Raw genomic sequence first — 16,885 nt, forward strand, 5'->3', positions numbered from 1 at the left:
GCAGCTCCCTCCTCAGTGGGCAGCGCTCAGAGCTGGCTGGCCATGCCTTTTCCACAGCTCTTTCAATAGGCAGCAGCCTTAGGGCATCCTATGACCTCACACTTGACGACTTGTCTTTCAACTAGAAAACACTTAAACCCTAAAAATATCTCCACAGAGCCTAAAGAAAAGAATATGCCTGTTCCCCTCAAAATCATCAATCCTCTCGCCGCTTCCTCCCGGCAGCCCCTGCTCTGCCTTCAAGCCCAGAGCCGACAGGAAATCTATTCTCCTCTTGTGAGAGACAGGAGATGAATTTTCCACAATAGCTCTCCTAGCAAGGCAGAAAATAGAAAGACACAATAGAAACCGTGAACTCAAACAATAGGAGCTGCTGAAGGGCAGCTCAGCAGAAGCTCAGCATCACCCAAGTCCTAAACAGCTGGAGAGGAAAGAAGCCAAGGACCTGTTAGCTGTCTTGCTAACACAATATCCAGGCTCAAACATAAGTTGGTTTTAAACCTGGAAGCACTCCCCCCTTTCAGAGAAGGCAGGAAAATGTAAAACACATATATTAAAATGAAATTGCACTGCATTATGGAATGGCCCTCAAAAAGATTTCCATAGCTCTTCAAACCACAGCACCATGAGTCACCTTTCCACCCTCTGGCAGTGCCTCAGAGATGGGGACAGGGGACTGCAATGCTGCCTTATTGCAGATGGTAGAAGGGGATAGGGGCAGAGCCCTTCTTTCTTCTGGGAGTTTCCTGCCTCATACTCAGAAAAGCACAGCAGAACATCTTGGCTATTGATGTTACACAGGTAAGGCTCAGCAAACCAGACATCTGAGACTCTGTAGTGTGTGTGTGTGTATGCCTATCATGCCAGTAAGACTACCCCTGCATATTTAAGGAACACTGTTTCAAATAACTTAATTCATATTTTAATCTAAAACATAAAATGTGCCTTGATAAAGAGAATTTTAACTGATCTCTCTTGGGTTTTTTAATCTTTATGCTACTTTTTGACTGGCTTTGAACTGCTGCAACACTGTTCATTTCTGAGTAGGTCAGAAATCAAATTCTGAGGAATTCAAAATGACTCAAAAAAAAGAAGTTTAAATAGCTTACTAATAACTTGCTGCCCTGGCTCAGACTGATGAAGGATGGAGTAATCAAAAATTAAAGACAAATCTGAAATTTGCACATAATTTGCACATACAGCTAAGAATTAGGGCAGGGAATGCATTTCCTTTTAAATGCTCTGCTAGCAACCAGCTCTCCAAGGGAGAAAAGAGTCTGCAATAAAAATATCTCTAAAAGTTCTAAGGCTCCTTTTTGGCCAAGTGTGCGCCTTACAGTCATCACCCCCTGCCTCCCAAGGTGGATGGAACAAATGCTGAAAGCAGTTTCCATGCACTGTACCTGCTGAAATTACACATGGCCAAATCCTAATTTTGCTGCTGCTAGTCCTGACTCGCACAGGTAGAACGTGCACGGCTGGATCTGAGGGTCACCGCGGTGCTGGCTGTGTGAGCATGAACCCAGCATCCCCAACCCATCTCTGCCCCAGCACATGATCTCTGAACAAAACACTGCTGCTCCTCCTCTGGAGCAAAACAAAAGGCGAAAAGCTGGAATATACAAAGGTGAGAGAAAAAAAAAAAAAAAAAAAAAAAAAAAAAAAAAAAAAAAAAACAAAACCAAAACCAAACCCTGCGCTCATCACCGTGGACAAAATCCTGCTGTTCAAACCTACTGAAGCCCTTTTTCCTCAGGTCCGTCTTATCCAAAAGTCAGCACTGGGAAGGGGAGGGGGGAAAGCCGAACCCAACACCCGCAAGCGAAGCCCCGAAGCAGACACGAGCACCTGGGATGCAGTTCATGGGCAGATCTCCTTCCCCACCGCAGCCCGGCGGCGGCAGCAGCAGGTGAGGAAGGCGCCGGCCGGCATCGGGCTATTCCCCATCCTGCCGCACCGGGAAAGCGGGGAGGCTCCGCAGCACCCCGGCACTGGGGCGGTGCTGGGACAGCGCCCGCCGAGCCAGCCCCTGCCTGCCCCAGCGCTCCTGACTCACACCTGCTCTGGAGACACCGGAGCCTCGCCCGGAGAGCCGGCACAGCCCTCCGGGCAGGGACCAGCTCACCCCGCTCACACCCACTGCTCTGGAGCAGAAAACTGGGCCGGGATCGCACTGGCACAGCGAGCCTGAAAACGCCTCAGCAGGCACACAGTGCCCCTGGAAAGGAGAAGAAGGAGAAGAAAGAAGGAGAAGAAGAAAGAAGGAGAAGAAGAAAGAAGGAGAAGAAGAAAGAAGGAGAAGAAGAAAGAAGGAGAAGAAGAAAGAAGGAGAAGAAGAAAGAAGGAGAAGAAGAAAGAAGGAGAAGAAGAAAGAAGGAGAAGAAAGAAGGAGAAAGAAGGAGGAGAAAGAAGGAGGAGAAAGAAGGAGGAGAAAGAAGGAGGAGACCCCTCTGAGATGGTGCCAGAGTGTTTCTCTGCTCAGGGGCAAAGCAGGTCAGCGGGGCACAGCGAGGTGACAGCAGCTGGGTGACATCTCATCCCCCATGCTGGCATTCCTCCCAGCGCCCTGGGATGCAGCCACCAAGCTACCCTGGCAGCACACACCCCAAAATGGATCATTTCCTCTTTCCTCGCCCTAGTCAAAGTAGAAAGAAAACCTGAGTGGGAAAAAGAGGAAGAGAGAAGGTGCTTCTCTGGTAGAAGCTCCAAGCACTGGAGACAGGGACTGGAGCTGGGCTGGGATGTTGTTCCTCCAGCTGTCTGAACAAGCTGGTAGGGAAGCCTGCACTGATCATCCTGCTCCCCTGGGACAGGACTCAGCTTCCCAAGAGTCAGGAAACCAGGCACACAGAGCAGGCTCCTCGAACAGCATGTATCCCTCTCCAGGCAGTATGGAAGCTGCAGAGCAGACACCCGCTGAGGATTTTCCCCTTCTGGCACATCCTATGCAAAAACCTCCTGTCTCTTCAGCAGGGGTCAAAAGTGGTTTGAAGTCTGGCAGGGATCAAGCTGGAATTTGTGTGGGAAGTGCAAGGGGCTGCCATCATCAGTGGCCAGCCCTCCATACCATGGCAAGCCCAAGCCTCTCTCCAAGGCAGGGATCTGCAGCCCAGCAGCCAGCATGACACAATGACTTCATGCCATGCAGCATGTTTTCCCCAGGGCTGCACTTTGGAAGACACAGTGGAGCAAGAAGAGCTGACATCCCTCCAGCTTTGTCTCCAGATGGCTCTCCCACTTAGTGCCAAGAGAAATGGAAAACAATGCAAGCCCTGGAGTCTTGGGTCGACCACTGCAAAACTGTTAATCCCAGAGCTGCATCACCCTGTCTCTGCCATTCCATTTGCCACTGTGGTCTCCAGAAGCTCAGCAGATGAGTCTTCTCCTTCCAGCTGAAATTCCTTCATTAATTACCTCAAGATCCCTGAAAAAGGGAGCCCAAATCCATAAAATCCAAATCCATTGCAGATGTAAAAGTACCTGAACAGGGAGGGAACAAAACTACTCATCCACACTCCAAAGATCCTTCTTCAGATATGCAGCAGGAGAGGTGATGGAGAAATCAGTGAAATGTAAATGGGCTCAACCAACAGCCACACTGGTACATTCAGACAGCACTTTCTGTCCATGTCTTCTTAGAGTAAAAGTCTTTGCTCTAGAGAGGGGCTCTGCAGCAAATTTTATTCTGACTCTTCCAGAGTCTTCCTCCAAAGAAAAAAATTCATACCACCAGCTACAAAAATGCTCTCTGGCCAATCTCCAGAGTTTCTTATGCAGTTTTCTTCTGCACAGCCCCTCTCAATGCAGGATTTTCATTAAAAAAAACATTAGAAAGGGAAATCAGAGAGAAGAATGGAAAAACTCACAGGAAGAAGATAAAATGAGGAAAGGAGACAAAAAATATCACTTTTGCCCTCTCAATATGGTTAAGAAAAATCACAAAAAAATTGAAGGCAGGGAAGTCACGCTCAAAAAGTAAAACAAAACAACAAAATTTATCCACAGGACATTTTCTACAGGACTACCTGGCATTGCTTATAATTTCCTTGTACCTCTTCGTGGCACTGAAAGCTGTAGAGCCCTTATTTGTGTAAGGGAGAAGTGAGGGTAAATACATTTGAAGAAAGAAATTGATGAAAATAAGATAAAGGTGTCAGGAGGAAAGAAGAACTGTACTTTCCTGCTGCTGAACCCAGTATGGTCTCTCCTTGGGGGGCAAGGCTCTGAAGCCCATTACATTTTCCTTGGTTTCACAGGTAAAAGGTTTCCAACACAGTCAGGCACTAATTATTATTTCAGGAGAGCCCCAACAAACAGGAGTTGCAGGATGGAATATGCCAACTTCCTAAGCAGAGCTGATGGGGGGATTTGTCCTACCCTGCAAGTGGCACAGCAAACCCCAGGCACTCAGAACACAGCATGCAGAGCCACTCCAGCTCAGCTGAATCAGGCCCACAATAAGCAAGCAGGACCATAACATCTTCATAAAGTAGGATTTAAGTACAAACATCTGCCTTGCCATTTTTTAATTAAGGGAGTTCATAGCTAGATATTCGTTTCCGTAATGCACTGCTCCAGCTGCAGAAATGCCATGCGTATTCTAATTTTGGCAGCCAGTTTATTTAACGGGGTTTGACATTGTTTGACATTTAGCTGAGTCACCTTGTTCCTGGGTAAAGCAACAAGGGCTGTTCAGCAGTTCAACAAGAAAGAGGCAGAGATTTGATATCAAAAGTAGAACATATATCACAGAGATTTTAAATTAAATACAGCTGAGGTCTATTCTGTTCTGGCAGCTTCTCTCTTTGGGACACTAAGTCAACCCAAATGTTTTCCAGATCTAACTCTTCCCCTCCAGGACATGTGGCACTACCATCTCCCTCATGTTCCTGGAGGGTGGGAAGGATAGGAAGTGTTGTAGTGGGCATAAGGGGTTTATCTCACCCTCTGCAAATATCACACACCCATATATCAGGACACACAATCACTAAGATCTGCACAAAGGCTGAGGAGCAGCCACCTGCAGTCAGCCAACATTTTTCTAGGAGAAGATAGAACAGATAGGCTGGTGACAGTCAATACAGGAGGAACAAATGCTGCCTGCAGACAGGATTTTCCTACAGCACCTCATGTGAAGCCATCTGCACTGTACAGTGCTTTCAAGGACCTCAAAATACTTTCCAGTAAGAAAAGCAGGCCAGCAGTATCCATTCTTACCACAAAGAGGTTTCATAAAGTGATTTGGCTATGAGTTTGTTGGTGGTACAGCTAAAAAGAGAACCCACTCTTAGACTTCTCATCCCAGATATGAAATGGATGGCAACACCACCTTCCTCTGGCTACAAAGTCTGGATGCAGCACAGAGCACAGCAAACCCTGAGCCTGGGACTGCCTTCCACAAGGTCTGTGGAGGCTGCCAAGACACTGCCAGGCAGCTGTGCTGCCCTGCTGTGGCTCTGATGCTTGTGTCATATATCTGTGCTGCTGGTTTTTAAGTCCCTACTCCCCAATAACCTTGGAGTTGTGCTCACCATACATCTGGAGCAGCTGCTTTGCCTGCAAATAGTGTTAGGGACCACAGCATGCTCCTGGAGAGGACTAAGCCCTCCCATCCCAGCTTCTCTTCACAGACCTTATGGGAATTGCTGGGATCTCCTTTTCATAGCGAGAGACAGAACTGACCTTTTAACAGGCTGAAAATACTCCATTTATCCTGGCAGGCAGTGCAGCAAGCCACACTTAAAGCCAGCAGCCAGAATGGTGCAGTCAGACAATAGGGAGCTGGCCAGAGCTGCTCTTCCAAGAGCATGCTGTGGTCTGGCTCATCTCCCCTGTGCCACCCCTGCAGCTGCTGCTGGAATAAGCTGTGTGCTGTTGCCCTGAGGATATCCATCATGTCCATGCCCTCTATGAAAGGTGTCAGAGGGACAGTGGCCCAGGCTAAAAAGATAAGTAAATATCTTCTTAGCCAGCACTGCAGAAATCCCTATTTGCACTTAACCTTCCTTCAGTTTCCTTTCTATTGCAGGGGCAACTCCAATTATTCATTCCTTATTGTACAGTAACAGAGTCTGCAGAGCCACTGCATCCAGAAATGACAAAGACTGACTCTGGTCCCCAGTGGTATTCCAAATGGTGGCTGGAGCTCAGGCTGCCTGGTTGTACTCCAAAGACACATCAAATCCCTTTCTGTAACAGGGCATGAGCCAGCCTGAATCTGAACAGCTGATGCAAGATCCCCTGAGAGCCCTAAACACCATGCCAGCTATTTTAGGAGGAGGTGCAGGTCTGGTATCACAAGGCTGGGTCTATGAGCTCCCAGGGAAAAGGCATTTATAAGAATGGTCACAAAAATACTAAAGACATTAGCCAGGGAATTGCAGTCTGCAACTGTTCTCAGCCATCTTATTCAGGGCTTTCCCCACAGCATTACCTGGTAGAAAAGGAATTATTCTTTGCTTGGGATCTTTCTGGCCTCCTTCAATAGGGAACTTGTCCAGAAGCTGCATCTGCAAAGGAAGCACAAGAAACGTCTTAGGGGGAAACATGGACCATTGGCATAGGGACCAAGAAGTCTCTTGGTTTGTGTGTAGTTTAAGACAAAACTGCAGGAATTACTTTGTCTTGTTGGAGAGAAGCCTGTACTTAAAAAGGTATGATACAGCTCACTCCAAGAAAGGGAGGGCAAGTTTCTGGCAGCACAAAGGAGCTGGGACAGGGCCCAGGCAGACAGCTGAGCCTGGCCTTGCTGTCATTCTAAAATTAGGCTCCCAGTTTCTGCTACAAAACACACGCCTTGTCTCTAATACACAGCCTGCCTGTGCTGATGGAGCAACAGGTTGTACCTGTCCATCTGACAGACCACCCTCCTGGCTAAAAATGCTGTTCAAGCAACCAGATTGAGGCATATATAATAAAACACCTATTCTGCTTTTATGACAGAGCCAGAAAGACCCACTGCCCTGGTCCACCGCCTAGGAAAGCTGCATGCTGATCAGACATTGCTAAAGGAGCCCTACAATTGATCCTTGGATGGTGGCACCTGATGGACAAGTGCCACTGAGGCTGAAGACCAGCTGAAAGGCCTCAGACAGAAAGGTGCACTTGTCCTAGTGACACCTTCCTGGACTTGCCCAAAAGAGACCAACTCCAGTCCAGCCCTGGAAACTGCCAGGGCCTCTCATCTCTCCCATTCATCCCCTGCTACCTTTCAGTCTCATTCAGCATGTGGTGCTACCAAGACAGAGACACAAATCCCCACATTCTGTTTCATTTCTCCCTGTGTTTCCTAGGCATGGTGTCTGTATGATGCTCCATGTCCCCTCCCTACTCAGAAGCCCTGGCTCCCTTGGGCAGGGGGAACTCCAAACTCCTGCCAGCCCCAGGGCTCCTTTCAACAGACCAGGAGAGACATCTTTCAGCCCAGTCCCTGTGATCTCTGAGCAAGGCAAGGAAGGAAAAGCAAGCAGTTGTGTTACTTGCCCTTGCAGAACCCCTATCTCCTCACCTCAACTGGATCTACAGCTCAACACAAATACACAAAGTGGCAGCAAGAGCTGGGGGAAGGGAGGGGACACTTGTCAATCAGCATTTAATCTCACCAGTGCTAAGAGTCCAACAGGGAGCCTGTGCAAGTTAACAGTGGTTTTGCTAACTCGACAGATTTCCTTTTAAAAATATTTTTCTGCTAACTTGGGGAGAAAACAGTCAGATTTTTTTTTTTATTATTTTTTACTGGTTTTGTTTTAAGCACGCAGAATCCTTCTCCCTTTCCACCACACACATCATCTCCAGCATTTTCACCATATGGCACAGCAAACCAAGATCAAGAGGAAACTCGGGAGTAGAAGGAACATCTGTGCAGGAGAAGAACTTAAAAGATCCCACATGTTTCCCCATCAGGGAGTCAGACTGGTAAATAAATAGACCATAGCTTTGCAGATTGTTAGCTAACTCACTTTTTTGCCTACAGAGACACTTTTTTATTGAAATGGGAAATTTTATTTTCTTGTAGGTAGAGCTCTGGGTTTCTGAGGTCAGGCATGGGCAGGAGCTTCCTTCAAAGAAGAGGGAAAAAAAAAAACAAACGGGGGGGGAGGGAATCCCCACCTACTGACTTGAAGTTTCACTGTTGCTACACTTTTAGGCAGGAAGGCAATTCTCACTTTACTACACGGTGACTGATGGAAGCTGGAACTGATACAGTCAAATTCCCAGGGTTGTTCTTGGAGTTAGATTAGCTTGGCTAATACAAGCCTTTTTAACCACATCAAGAGAACCACAACGTGTATAACTTAGTGCTATTCATCCAAAGGGTGGATATCAGCAAAATAGATACAATAAACTGAAGCTGGAAGAATTTGGCTAAACTTTCCTACACTACACTTTCCACCCCAGCTCTTGCCTCCACTGGTAAGGTCTGGATGGCAGGGAGCTGGGGGAGGCAGGGGCAATCTGGAAGTCACAGATCCTTCAGGATGTTAAAGTCAAATAAAGTGCAGCAGAAGCAGGGAGCCTTCCTCAGCACTTTCCTGCACCCAGTTCTGCCATTCAAAGCCAGGGCAAGTTGGAGTTAAAGTCCTAGAAAAGCAGGATTCTGTATCCTCCCAGCCACAGACAAGGATGCAAAGTGGAAGATGAGGAAGAGATGTATACAGGAGAAAAAAATATCAGTGGATCTGAATGAAATATCCAAAATCTTCTGAAGATAATGGGGTGTCCAGAACCAATGCCTAACATCCCCACTCAGCCTATCTCTGGTAAGAGGAGACAAAGGGAATAGCTGTGAATGAAGAAAGTTAAGGGTTGAGCTACCAAAACTCCTCCTGCTAGGCACAACCCTTTCCTCACATGATTAACAAAGACCAATAAACAGATTTTCAGTTCACTTAATTAGATGTCTGCAGAGCATCTGAAAATCAAAAACTCTTTTGTCTGTCACAAATGTTTTTCCATTAAAGGAAGTTATTCTTGTTATAACTGCAAATACACATGATTGATGAAAAAAACCTTTCACTTAATGCCCCAGGTTATTCTGCTCAGATGTGGGCAGTCTCCACAAGCTGTTGCTCATATCTTTGATATGTGACAGTTAACTTAGAGACAAAGTTTGCTAAATGAGAAAGCAATTCTATCACCTGGAGTAAAATCATCCCACTATGAAGGCAAAGAAGGGAAGTCTGGATGCAGAGTCCCAAAGAATTGAATTAAGGATGTAGCTGGCTTTGGGCAGGTAGGAAAACACAGCTGGGCAGGGCATTTTGTCAAAACTGGAGGAGCTCAGTTCATCTGCTCACAATGAGGAAAAGCCTCCTATTGCATGACTGGTGTAGTGAGCAGAAGGAAACCTGTTACCATATCCCTGTATCACAGGGTGGAGGATCTGCTGGAAACACGGAGGGTGTATGGAAACCAGGAAGTGAGCTTTCCATCCATTCAGGCAGCATGTCTGGAGTCAGGCTGAACAAACACATCCCACTCTCATTTCTGGCACAACAGATACATGCCCACAAATAACTCACCACCAAAGCTGCCTCTCCAGTCTTTGTCTCTCCAAACTGCTCTGGGTTTGCTGACATCTTTCCTACTGAAGTCCTGCACTGCCCTGCTTTCTGTTCCAAGCACATTCCTTCTTGATTCTGCCCAGAACTCCTTTAGAAGACTGCTATACAACCTTGTGGTCCAGATTATAACACTCTTGCAGCAGTCAGCAAATGATCATCTATCAATCTTATTAAAAATCAGCAACCCACATGAGTAATTCCCTTGCTCATTAAAGAGAGCAAACTCAAGAGCACTGGCCTGCTCCACTCATTTCTATTTGTATATAACCATAAAATCACTTGACTTGCAAGAAGGAAATAGGAAGATTTCAGAGTATCAACTCAACCACTTCCCCAGCCATCTTCTTTCTCATTTCTTCTTCTTTAGGCCACCTTTACTTAAAATGCAAACATGCCATGAAGAAAGAGCCACTCCTGCATAAAAGAACCATTTGGGCTTGCCAGGTAACAGCATCTCTGGTCACTTCATCTCAGCTCTGCTGAGAAAACAAGATTCTGCCCCTGTCTGCCTTGCAATGGTAGTACCTGGTTAAAAAATCTTAATAAAGAAAAACAAGCACCCTTTGAGATGCTACAAGTAGCATCTCTGAGAATGTGATGCAAAGCAGCTTCCTGATTTACTTACTACATTTTACCTATCTTGGTTAAATTTTCATGAAACAACATTTATTTCTGCTGCAGACATAAGGACTTACTTACAGCACCCAAGACAAAGGGGCAATTTCTCTTTTTAAGGAGAGGCTTTTACTCTGCTACAAACCAACCAGTGCAGGGGGCATGAACACACAAACTGCTCAATGGCCTGACCCTGTGGCATTTGTGAGTGGGAACTTTGTTCCTGGTTTGGTTTTGAGGTTTTGGAAGTTTGTGTCCAAATCCAACTCCCTAAAATTAATCCACTGAGACAGTCACCTGATCTCCACCTATATCTTATACCACACACTATAGATGGGCTCCTGCTGGGCTGTTGGTTCCTCCCCTTCCTTTCTTGCAGCAGTTTTAATTCCTCTGGTTAGAAGAATTAAGTTCTCCTCTTAAAATGAGCAGATGAGGACACCCACATAAACTCTTTAGTGTGGAAATCTTTCTGGTGCCTTTTCAAGTGGATGCAGGTTTGCCACGTGCACAGATAAAACTCAAAGCTCCACAGGAGGTCAGCACTGCCGTCACAGGGAGATTTATTTATAGCACAAAGATCCTGAGATGACTTTCATGCAAGCCCCTCACTTTGGCAAGCAAAACTACATCCACTGCTGCAAAATGATCAAGGACTCTGACCTACAGAGAGCTGAGGCCTTTCTCTCTTTTTAGGGTATAATTTACTTGTGTCCCAGAGAAAGAGGAGACGAAAAATCAAACCATGACCAAGGGCAGCAGAGTTTTTGCAAGGTACCCATAGAAACCCCAGCTTACCACCTTAATCTTGACTCAACTGGTCCCAAGACTACAGTTCTTCCTACATTAAATGCCAAGAGACACATCAGCTTCCCTTTTTCCAAAGAGAAAATCATCATAAAATGCATTTTTCATTAAAATGAGGTAAGCTAACAATAACTTTAATTTAGACACTGATGTACTTGAAAGGTAAAGTATATGTGGACAGTCAGGCATCAGACACATCCCTTCTCACAAGGTCTGATCTCAGAGTCCCAGGAGGAAAGAAGAGCTACAGCCAACTGGGAGATGAGGAAGAGGAGAGGAGGCACCTGTGCATGTATGGGGCTGTGTGCACACTTCTGAGAGAGTCTGCCAAAGAAACTGGAAGAAAAGCAAAGATACTGCCAGATACTGAGACTAGTGATGATGGAACTCACTCCTCAGCAAGAGGGGTTAAGGGCATCTGCAAATCAGAAAAGACTGAAAGTCTCTAATGCAGATAACACACATCTAGATGAGAAGGAGAGTTAAGGTACCAGAATAGGAGCTATTAATTAAACCCCTGAGGAGCTGCAGTAATTTCCTTTCATTTCCAAGCTGGAAACCAGCTGTGATGCTTGCTGATGGGATTGATGATTTTAGCATCATCAGCTATATTTTGAATTATAAACCATGTGATTTGCAAGCAAAGGAATGGCCAGGATGGGTTTGAATTCTGTCATCTGCCAGAGTTTTCTGGTGGATAAACCTCTCTGGTCCTGGCTCTGGTTTTGCATCTGCAAATTGTGAGACAGATCTCAGGTAGGTGGTGTGAGATTTAATCAAGAGCCATCAAAGGCTGTGAGCCTTCTGCTGCAGAGCAGGAGTCAGAGAAACTACACTCATCTAAACCCAGCAGGACAGAAGCAAATGGAAGAAGTATTACTGGTCATTTTCAGATAGGATTATCCTCTCATTTGTGGGCTTGTCCATCTATAGCATATTCCAAATCCTGGTTAACCAGGGAATCCAAAGGGGTCTTTCACTTAAGGAAGATGGCTGGCCACCATTTCCAGAAAATGGATCTCATACTGCTAGGTAATATATCAACATTTAAATGTCAGCAGGTGAAAACAAGCAAGAAGAGTGGAGAACACAAGAGACCATCTCCACAGATTCACCTTCTACATGCTGGCCTAGAGAAGATAATTTTTTCAATTGTTTGGTTTTAGAATAGGTGTTCTGGTAAGGTAAATCAGTGGAGCATCCATGACATAGGTGGAAGGACCTCATTTACAACCATACCTGCAGAAATCAATGACAGAAGGAGATACATGGCAGGGAATGAAACTTCTGCTGCTGGGGCAGATCTCTCCACAGCATACAGCTGTTAGAAAACTTTCTCTAGATTTCTCTTGAGCTTCTTTTTATTTCTCCTCTGCTTCACCCCCTCACAGGAACAACAAACCAGTTCACTCTCATAGATACAGGAGAGCAGGAGGCCTGCTTAACTCCCACCCCTTCAAAATTGGCCAGAGCAGAGCTGTTCCTGAGCATAACACCAGCTAGGAAGTTTGCAAAAGATCTTCGGGTGAGGATGTGGAACAGACTGAGCCCAGGGGAGTTCATCTGTTAGCCGCTCACACACAGAACTGACTTCTGACACAGCAGAAGGACATGGAACTCCATCTCTTCCTAAAGCAGAAACGGGTTCCTCAATGCAGCAGGAATAACTATATCAGGCAGCCAGTGACACTGGCTCCCTTGTGGTGTTATATGATGCCACAGCATGCAAGGGAAATGTATTAATTCAGTCCTTGAGAAGCAGCAGCAACTGCTTTCCTTTTATTTTGAAAGAAGAAAAAATTACAGCAAAAAGCCATCCAGATAACCAGCTGACAGGCCTGACAATTACAGCATTATAGGATATGTTCTGAATTAAACATAGTGCAATCCATGAGAAAGTCAAACAAAAGCAGGAAAATGCATATAAAATAAAGAGAACAGACATTTGCAGCATGGTGTAATCCTCAAAGGGAAAATGCCTTTCTCAGGTCTGAAAATTTCCACAAGAAACCTTGGAAATCTTACAAACCTCTCAGTATCCAACTAAAACAGCCAGGGGAGGAGAAGGCAGGGAGCAGATGCTGGGGGTCTTTCCCCAACATGATCTATCAAAAGAGGGAATGCTGTTTCCCAGTATTTTTCATCAAGAACTGCAGCTTTCTCTAAAGGCTGCACAGAACGAGCCCAGCGTTTGTGGCTAACACAGCCTGGCAAAACATTCTGAGGTGCTGGTTTGGGATGACAGAGGCACTTGGTGCATCCCTGAAGAGCTTCTCAGAAAGCCCACACTGTCCTTTCACAGAGCAGCTATTGAAGTCTCCTGCCAGAAGCATTTTCTTTCCCCAGTGCTAAATTAAACTGGCCTCATCCAACTTAACCACACTGGAAGATGCTTGGACAAAGGCCACTTCATACTTTTCCATCTATCCACGGTGATTATATGTCCCCTGTTACTCTGATATCTACAGAGGATTTCTCCCATCAGCATCCCTGGGAAGTAAGGCCTGTTTTAGAGAGATGAATGCTGCAGTTATGTGGCACCACAGGGCCAAGCAGAGATGTCAGAGCCATGCTGATGCCATGCCCCATCAGGTCAATTAGCTTCTGGGGAAGGCTTGTAATTTTGTGATAGGATGCAACAATTTGCCGGATTTTTTTCCAGAGCTGGCACATCCAGAGCCAGCCCAGGTGCTCAGGCTGCACAACCTAGGCATGTTCCAAGAGACTCACTGCAGGTCACAGTAAAAATCCTGTCTGGAAGAAGAGCTAACTTCAAAAGAAGAGCATCTTTCCTTACATCCTGCAATTTTTTTATCCTTACAAAACCCAGAGGCTTTAAGTGTTCTTTCAGGATGCACATAAGCAGCAAGAGACCAGCATGTCCCAGTGAGAGACACTGCAGGAACCGTGGCCTTGGACACTCAGCTCTGGCCTTCAGACAGCAGAGCTGCATCTGACAGCCCTGTCAGAGCAGAGGTTCCAGTTTTAAACACAATGGCAAGTCTAAGAGCTTCACTGAAAGGGAGCAAAGCACCAAGGTCACTTCCATTAATCACTGCTTCCTACATCATTTGGGCATTTAAAAAAAGTATTTACTCTTTATCCTTTTTTTAAATTTCAACCCTTTCAAGCCAATGATTGAAATACAGTATAGCCCCACTAAGACTTCAGGGCTTATCAGTTCACTAACTTTACCAAGCCATTCTAAGGGCCTCACAATGCAAAAACTGAGAGTGCCCGCCCTAAATTCATTCAAGTAGGAGCAGCTCAAGTCAGCTTAGACCAGCACAAAGGCTGGATGGATTGGCAGGAGGCTGCAGGATTTTGAAAAACCCTCTGGTCATTAAAAAAAAGCCCTGACAGCAGCATCAAACACTGCATTGCAGCTGCAAGCAGGATGCTTGAGGAGGCATCCCAAGAGCAGCACAAGGGCCATTAGCACAGTGCTGGTATTAATTGCATCCTTACTGTTAGCAAAAACACACACCAAATATTGTCAGCATGATTTGCAGGCTGTTTTGGTTTCACCACTGTTTTGTTCAGTGCTGTCAGATCATCCAGGGAATCAAACTCCTGCTCTGCTCTGTAACAGGACAGATTGAGGATGGCATGCTGTGGGAACAGGGGCTGGCCCTTCATTAATGGGTCCCCTTGTTTGCCAGTGTGACTCCTCCTGGGTTTGGGCAGTCCCCAGAAGAGATGTCAAGAGCTGGAGAATGACATTGATCATGCAATGCCCTCTTCTACCCTTACTCCTTTCTCATAAAGACATAACAGTGGATTTTCATGGGTGTTTTAGGCAGGAACTACCCAGACAGCCAGACCCCATCCTTTTGTTTGAACTGGTGCAAAGCCTGGCACAGAAACTCTCTGAAACCAAATTTATGCATTGGATGGTCACTGAACTTGCACCCACAGAATTCATCCTTAGAGAGTCTTCTAAGTTGCTCACACAGTGCTGACCATAAAGAAACCCTATTAAAAATACAACCTCATTTAAATTGGTAGAGTTTTGTGAGTTTGCAACAGTACTTCCCTGCTCCCACTGCTAAGAGAGAGATGAGACTTTAGCTCCAAGTGTATGAAACTTAATCCCTCTGTTTTCATAATCTACATCTTCTCTACAGCCTGTTAGCTTTGCTTGATATATTGTCCCCTGGAAACCATGAGTAACTCCAATATTGAAAACAGAAACAATAGCTCTGAACACAATGGCACATTTTACTTCACAAACTCCTTCTGAAATGGTATCTGCTCATCTCTGTAGGACACTTCTCATAGCTCTGGGGGGAGCATCTGCCAGGAGAGCGACCGCCCAGCGCAGTACAATGAGGAAACTGTGCCAAGCACAACATAATCACAGGTTTTAACTCCACGCTGGGAGGAGACTCCTCTGTCTTCTTTTTTTCCTCTCTCCCTACCTCCAAGCCCCAAGATGTTTTGCCTGTGTATCTGGTTCCAAACACACGTGTATCTCATCTTTGGGGGGAACTTAGAAAGGAGTACAGACAACAAATCTCACCACCTGAGCAGGCAGAGAGAGCTGCACAGATGTAACAGACACCTTGCTGCAGGCCTCCAGGGAGGTAACAAGCAGCCTGCAGGATAGGAGGTTTCCAAGAGCTCAGGGGCAGTGCCAGCTTTACATCCCAGCCCCAGCATGGGCCCTGCAGCTCAGGCACTGCCCAGCCTTGGGTGCTGAGCTGACACCTCCCCAGGATGCTCATGTGGCACACAGGGACAGCAGAGGTGGTCAGTACCTGGGAAGGGCAGATTCCAAAAGCATTAGCTGGGCTTGCAATGCAGGGAGGAAAGGATTTACACATACATATAAAATACAATGTGAGAACCTAGGTTTGCAATCTGTCTTTAATGGCATCTCAGAGATTGGTTTCTCTCTGTAGATTTATTTTTGGACAGGGATGACAAAGTTCATGGATATCAGAGATCTGTTTTAAATAGCCCTCCCCTTGCTAGCACAGCCACACAACACAGGCACCTGAGCTGCACAGTCAGACCCACACCAGCTCCTTCTGATTCCTGCCCCAACATGCAGCATGGACAACTTTCCCTCTTTAAAAACAAAAGGGGAATTTGGGTAACATCTGAGCTCATCAAGTCCATGCCCAGAAGGAGAATCCCAGGGGATCTAGGACCAGAACTTTCCAAAGGATCCAGCACCCTAAGAAGGGAGGCTAGGACTGAAATCTTATTTTTGTAAGTACAAGTCTGCCTGAGGACTTTCATTAATTTAATTGACAACAAAAGCAAACTCTGGGAAAGCAGACAGGCTTGGACAGTGGCCATGGCTGTGTGTGCTGCTCAGAGCAGGGTGGGCACTCCAAGTGTTTACAGGGCCTCTGTGTTACACTCTGCATGCTTGTGCCCTGCTCTGGGATTTTCATTCAGATAATAATCATCCATCTCTGCATGCATTCCTTGTGGACCAGATGCTATTCTGTGCATCATACCACTAATCACATGTAGTATTTGGCAGAGTATGAAAAGCATCGATGGAGGTCTTTGACAGCCATAGGGGTTATTCTGGTCTTTTTTATCTCAGTAGCTTTTAAGTAGCACAGGCACGCTGTCAAGAAATACTGTCAGGGCTGTGACTTTTCCAAACCTGTAGATGAGAAAACTGCTACAAGTTGTGAGGGAGAAAGAGCACATGGAGGCATCCAGGAGGAGAGGGATTCCCCTCCTTTTAGATCTGTCCTTCCACAGGAGGTTTCCTGCCTGTAGCCCTGCCTGATGGCATTTGCAAGACCTGATGGTGAGACCATGGTCAGCAGTGCCAGGTGCAAGAGGTACCCAGCACACTGTCACCCACCACAGGCAGCACAGTGCTGCCTTGAAAGCCAGAGCTGTTGTGGCCATCCCTGTCAGGGCAGCAGCAC

General features: G+C 46.2%; 1 protein-coding gene across 4 annotated transcripts in view; it reads right to left on the bottom strand.

Annotated features, from left to right (window-relative positions):
- The window catches only part of SH3PXD2A (SH3 and PX domains 2A), a 243,305-nt gene that overhangs the window by 168,880 nt on the left and 57,540 nt on the right, over nt 1-16,885 (bottom strand). For all 4 annotated transcript variants that reach the window (XM_056494898.1, XM_056494899.1, XM_056494897.1 and 1 more), the window contains one exon: nt 6,434-6,509. In XM_056494898.1, coding sequence (XP_056350873.1) covers nt 6,434-6,509 — 76 coding nt within the window. The remainder of the gene's footprint in view (nt 1-6,433; nt 6,510-16,885) is intronic.

This window comes from Oenanthe melanoleuca, chromosome 6 (genome assembly GCF_029582105.1).
Source record: "Oenanthe melanoleuca isolate GR-GAL-2019-014 chromosome 6, OMel1.0, whole genome shotgun sequence".
In the NCBI taxonomy this organism is placed as follows: domain Eukaryota; kingdom Metazoa; phylum Chordata; class Aves; order Passeriformes; family Muscicapidae; genus Oenanthe; species Oenanthe melanoleuca.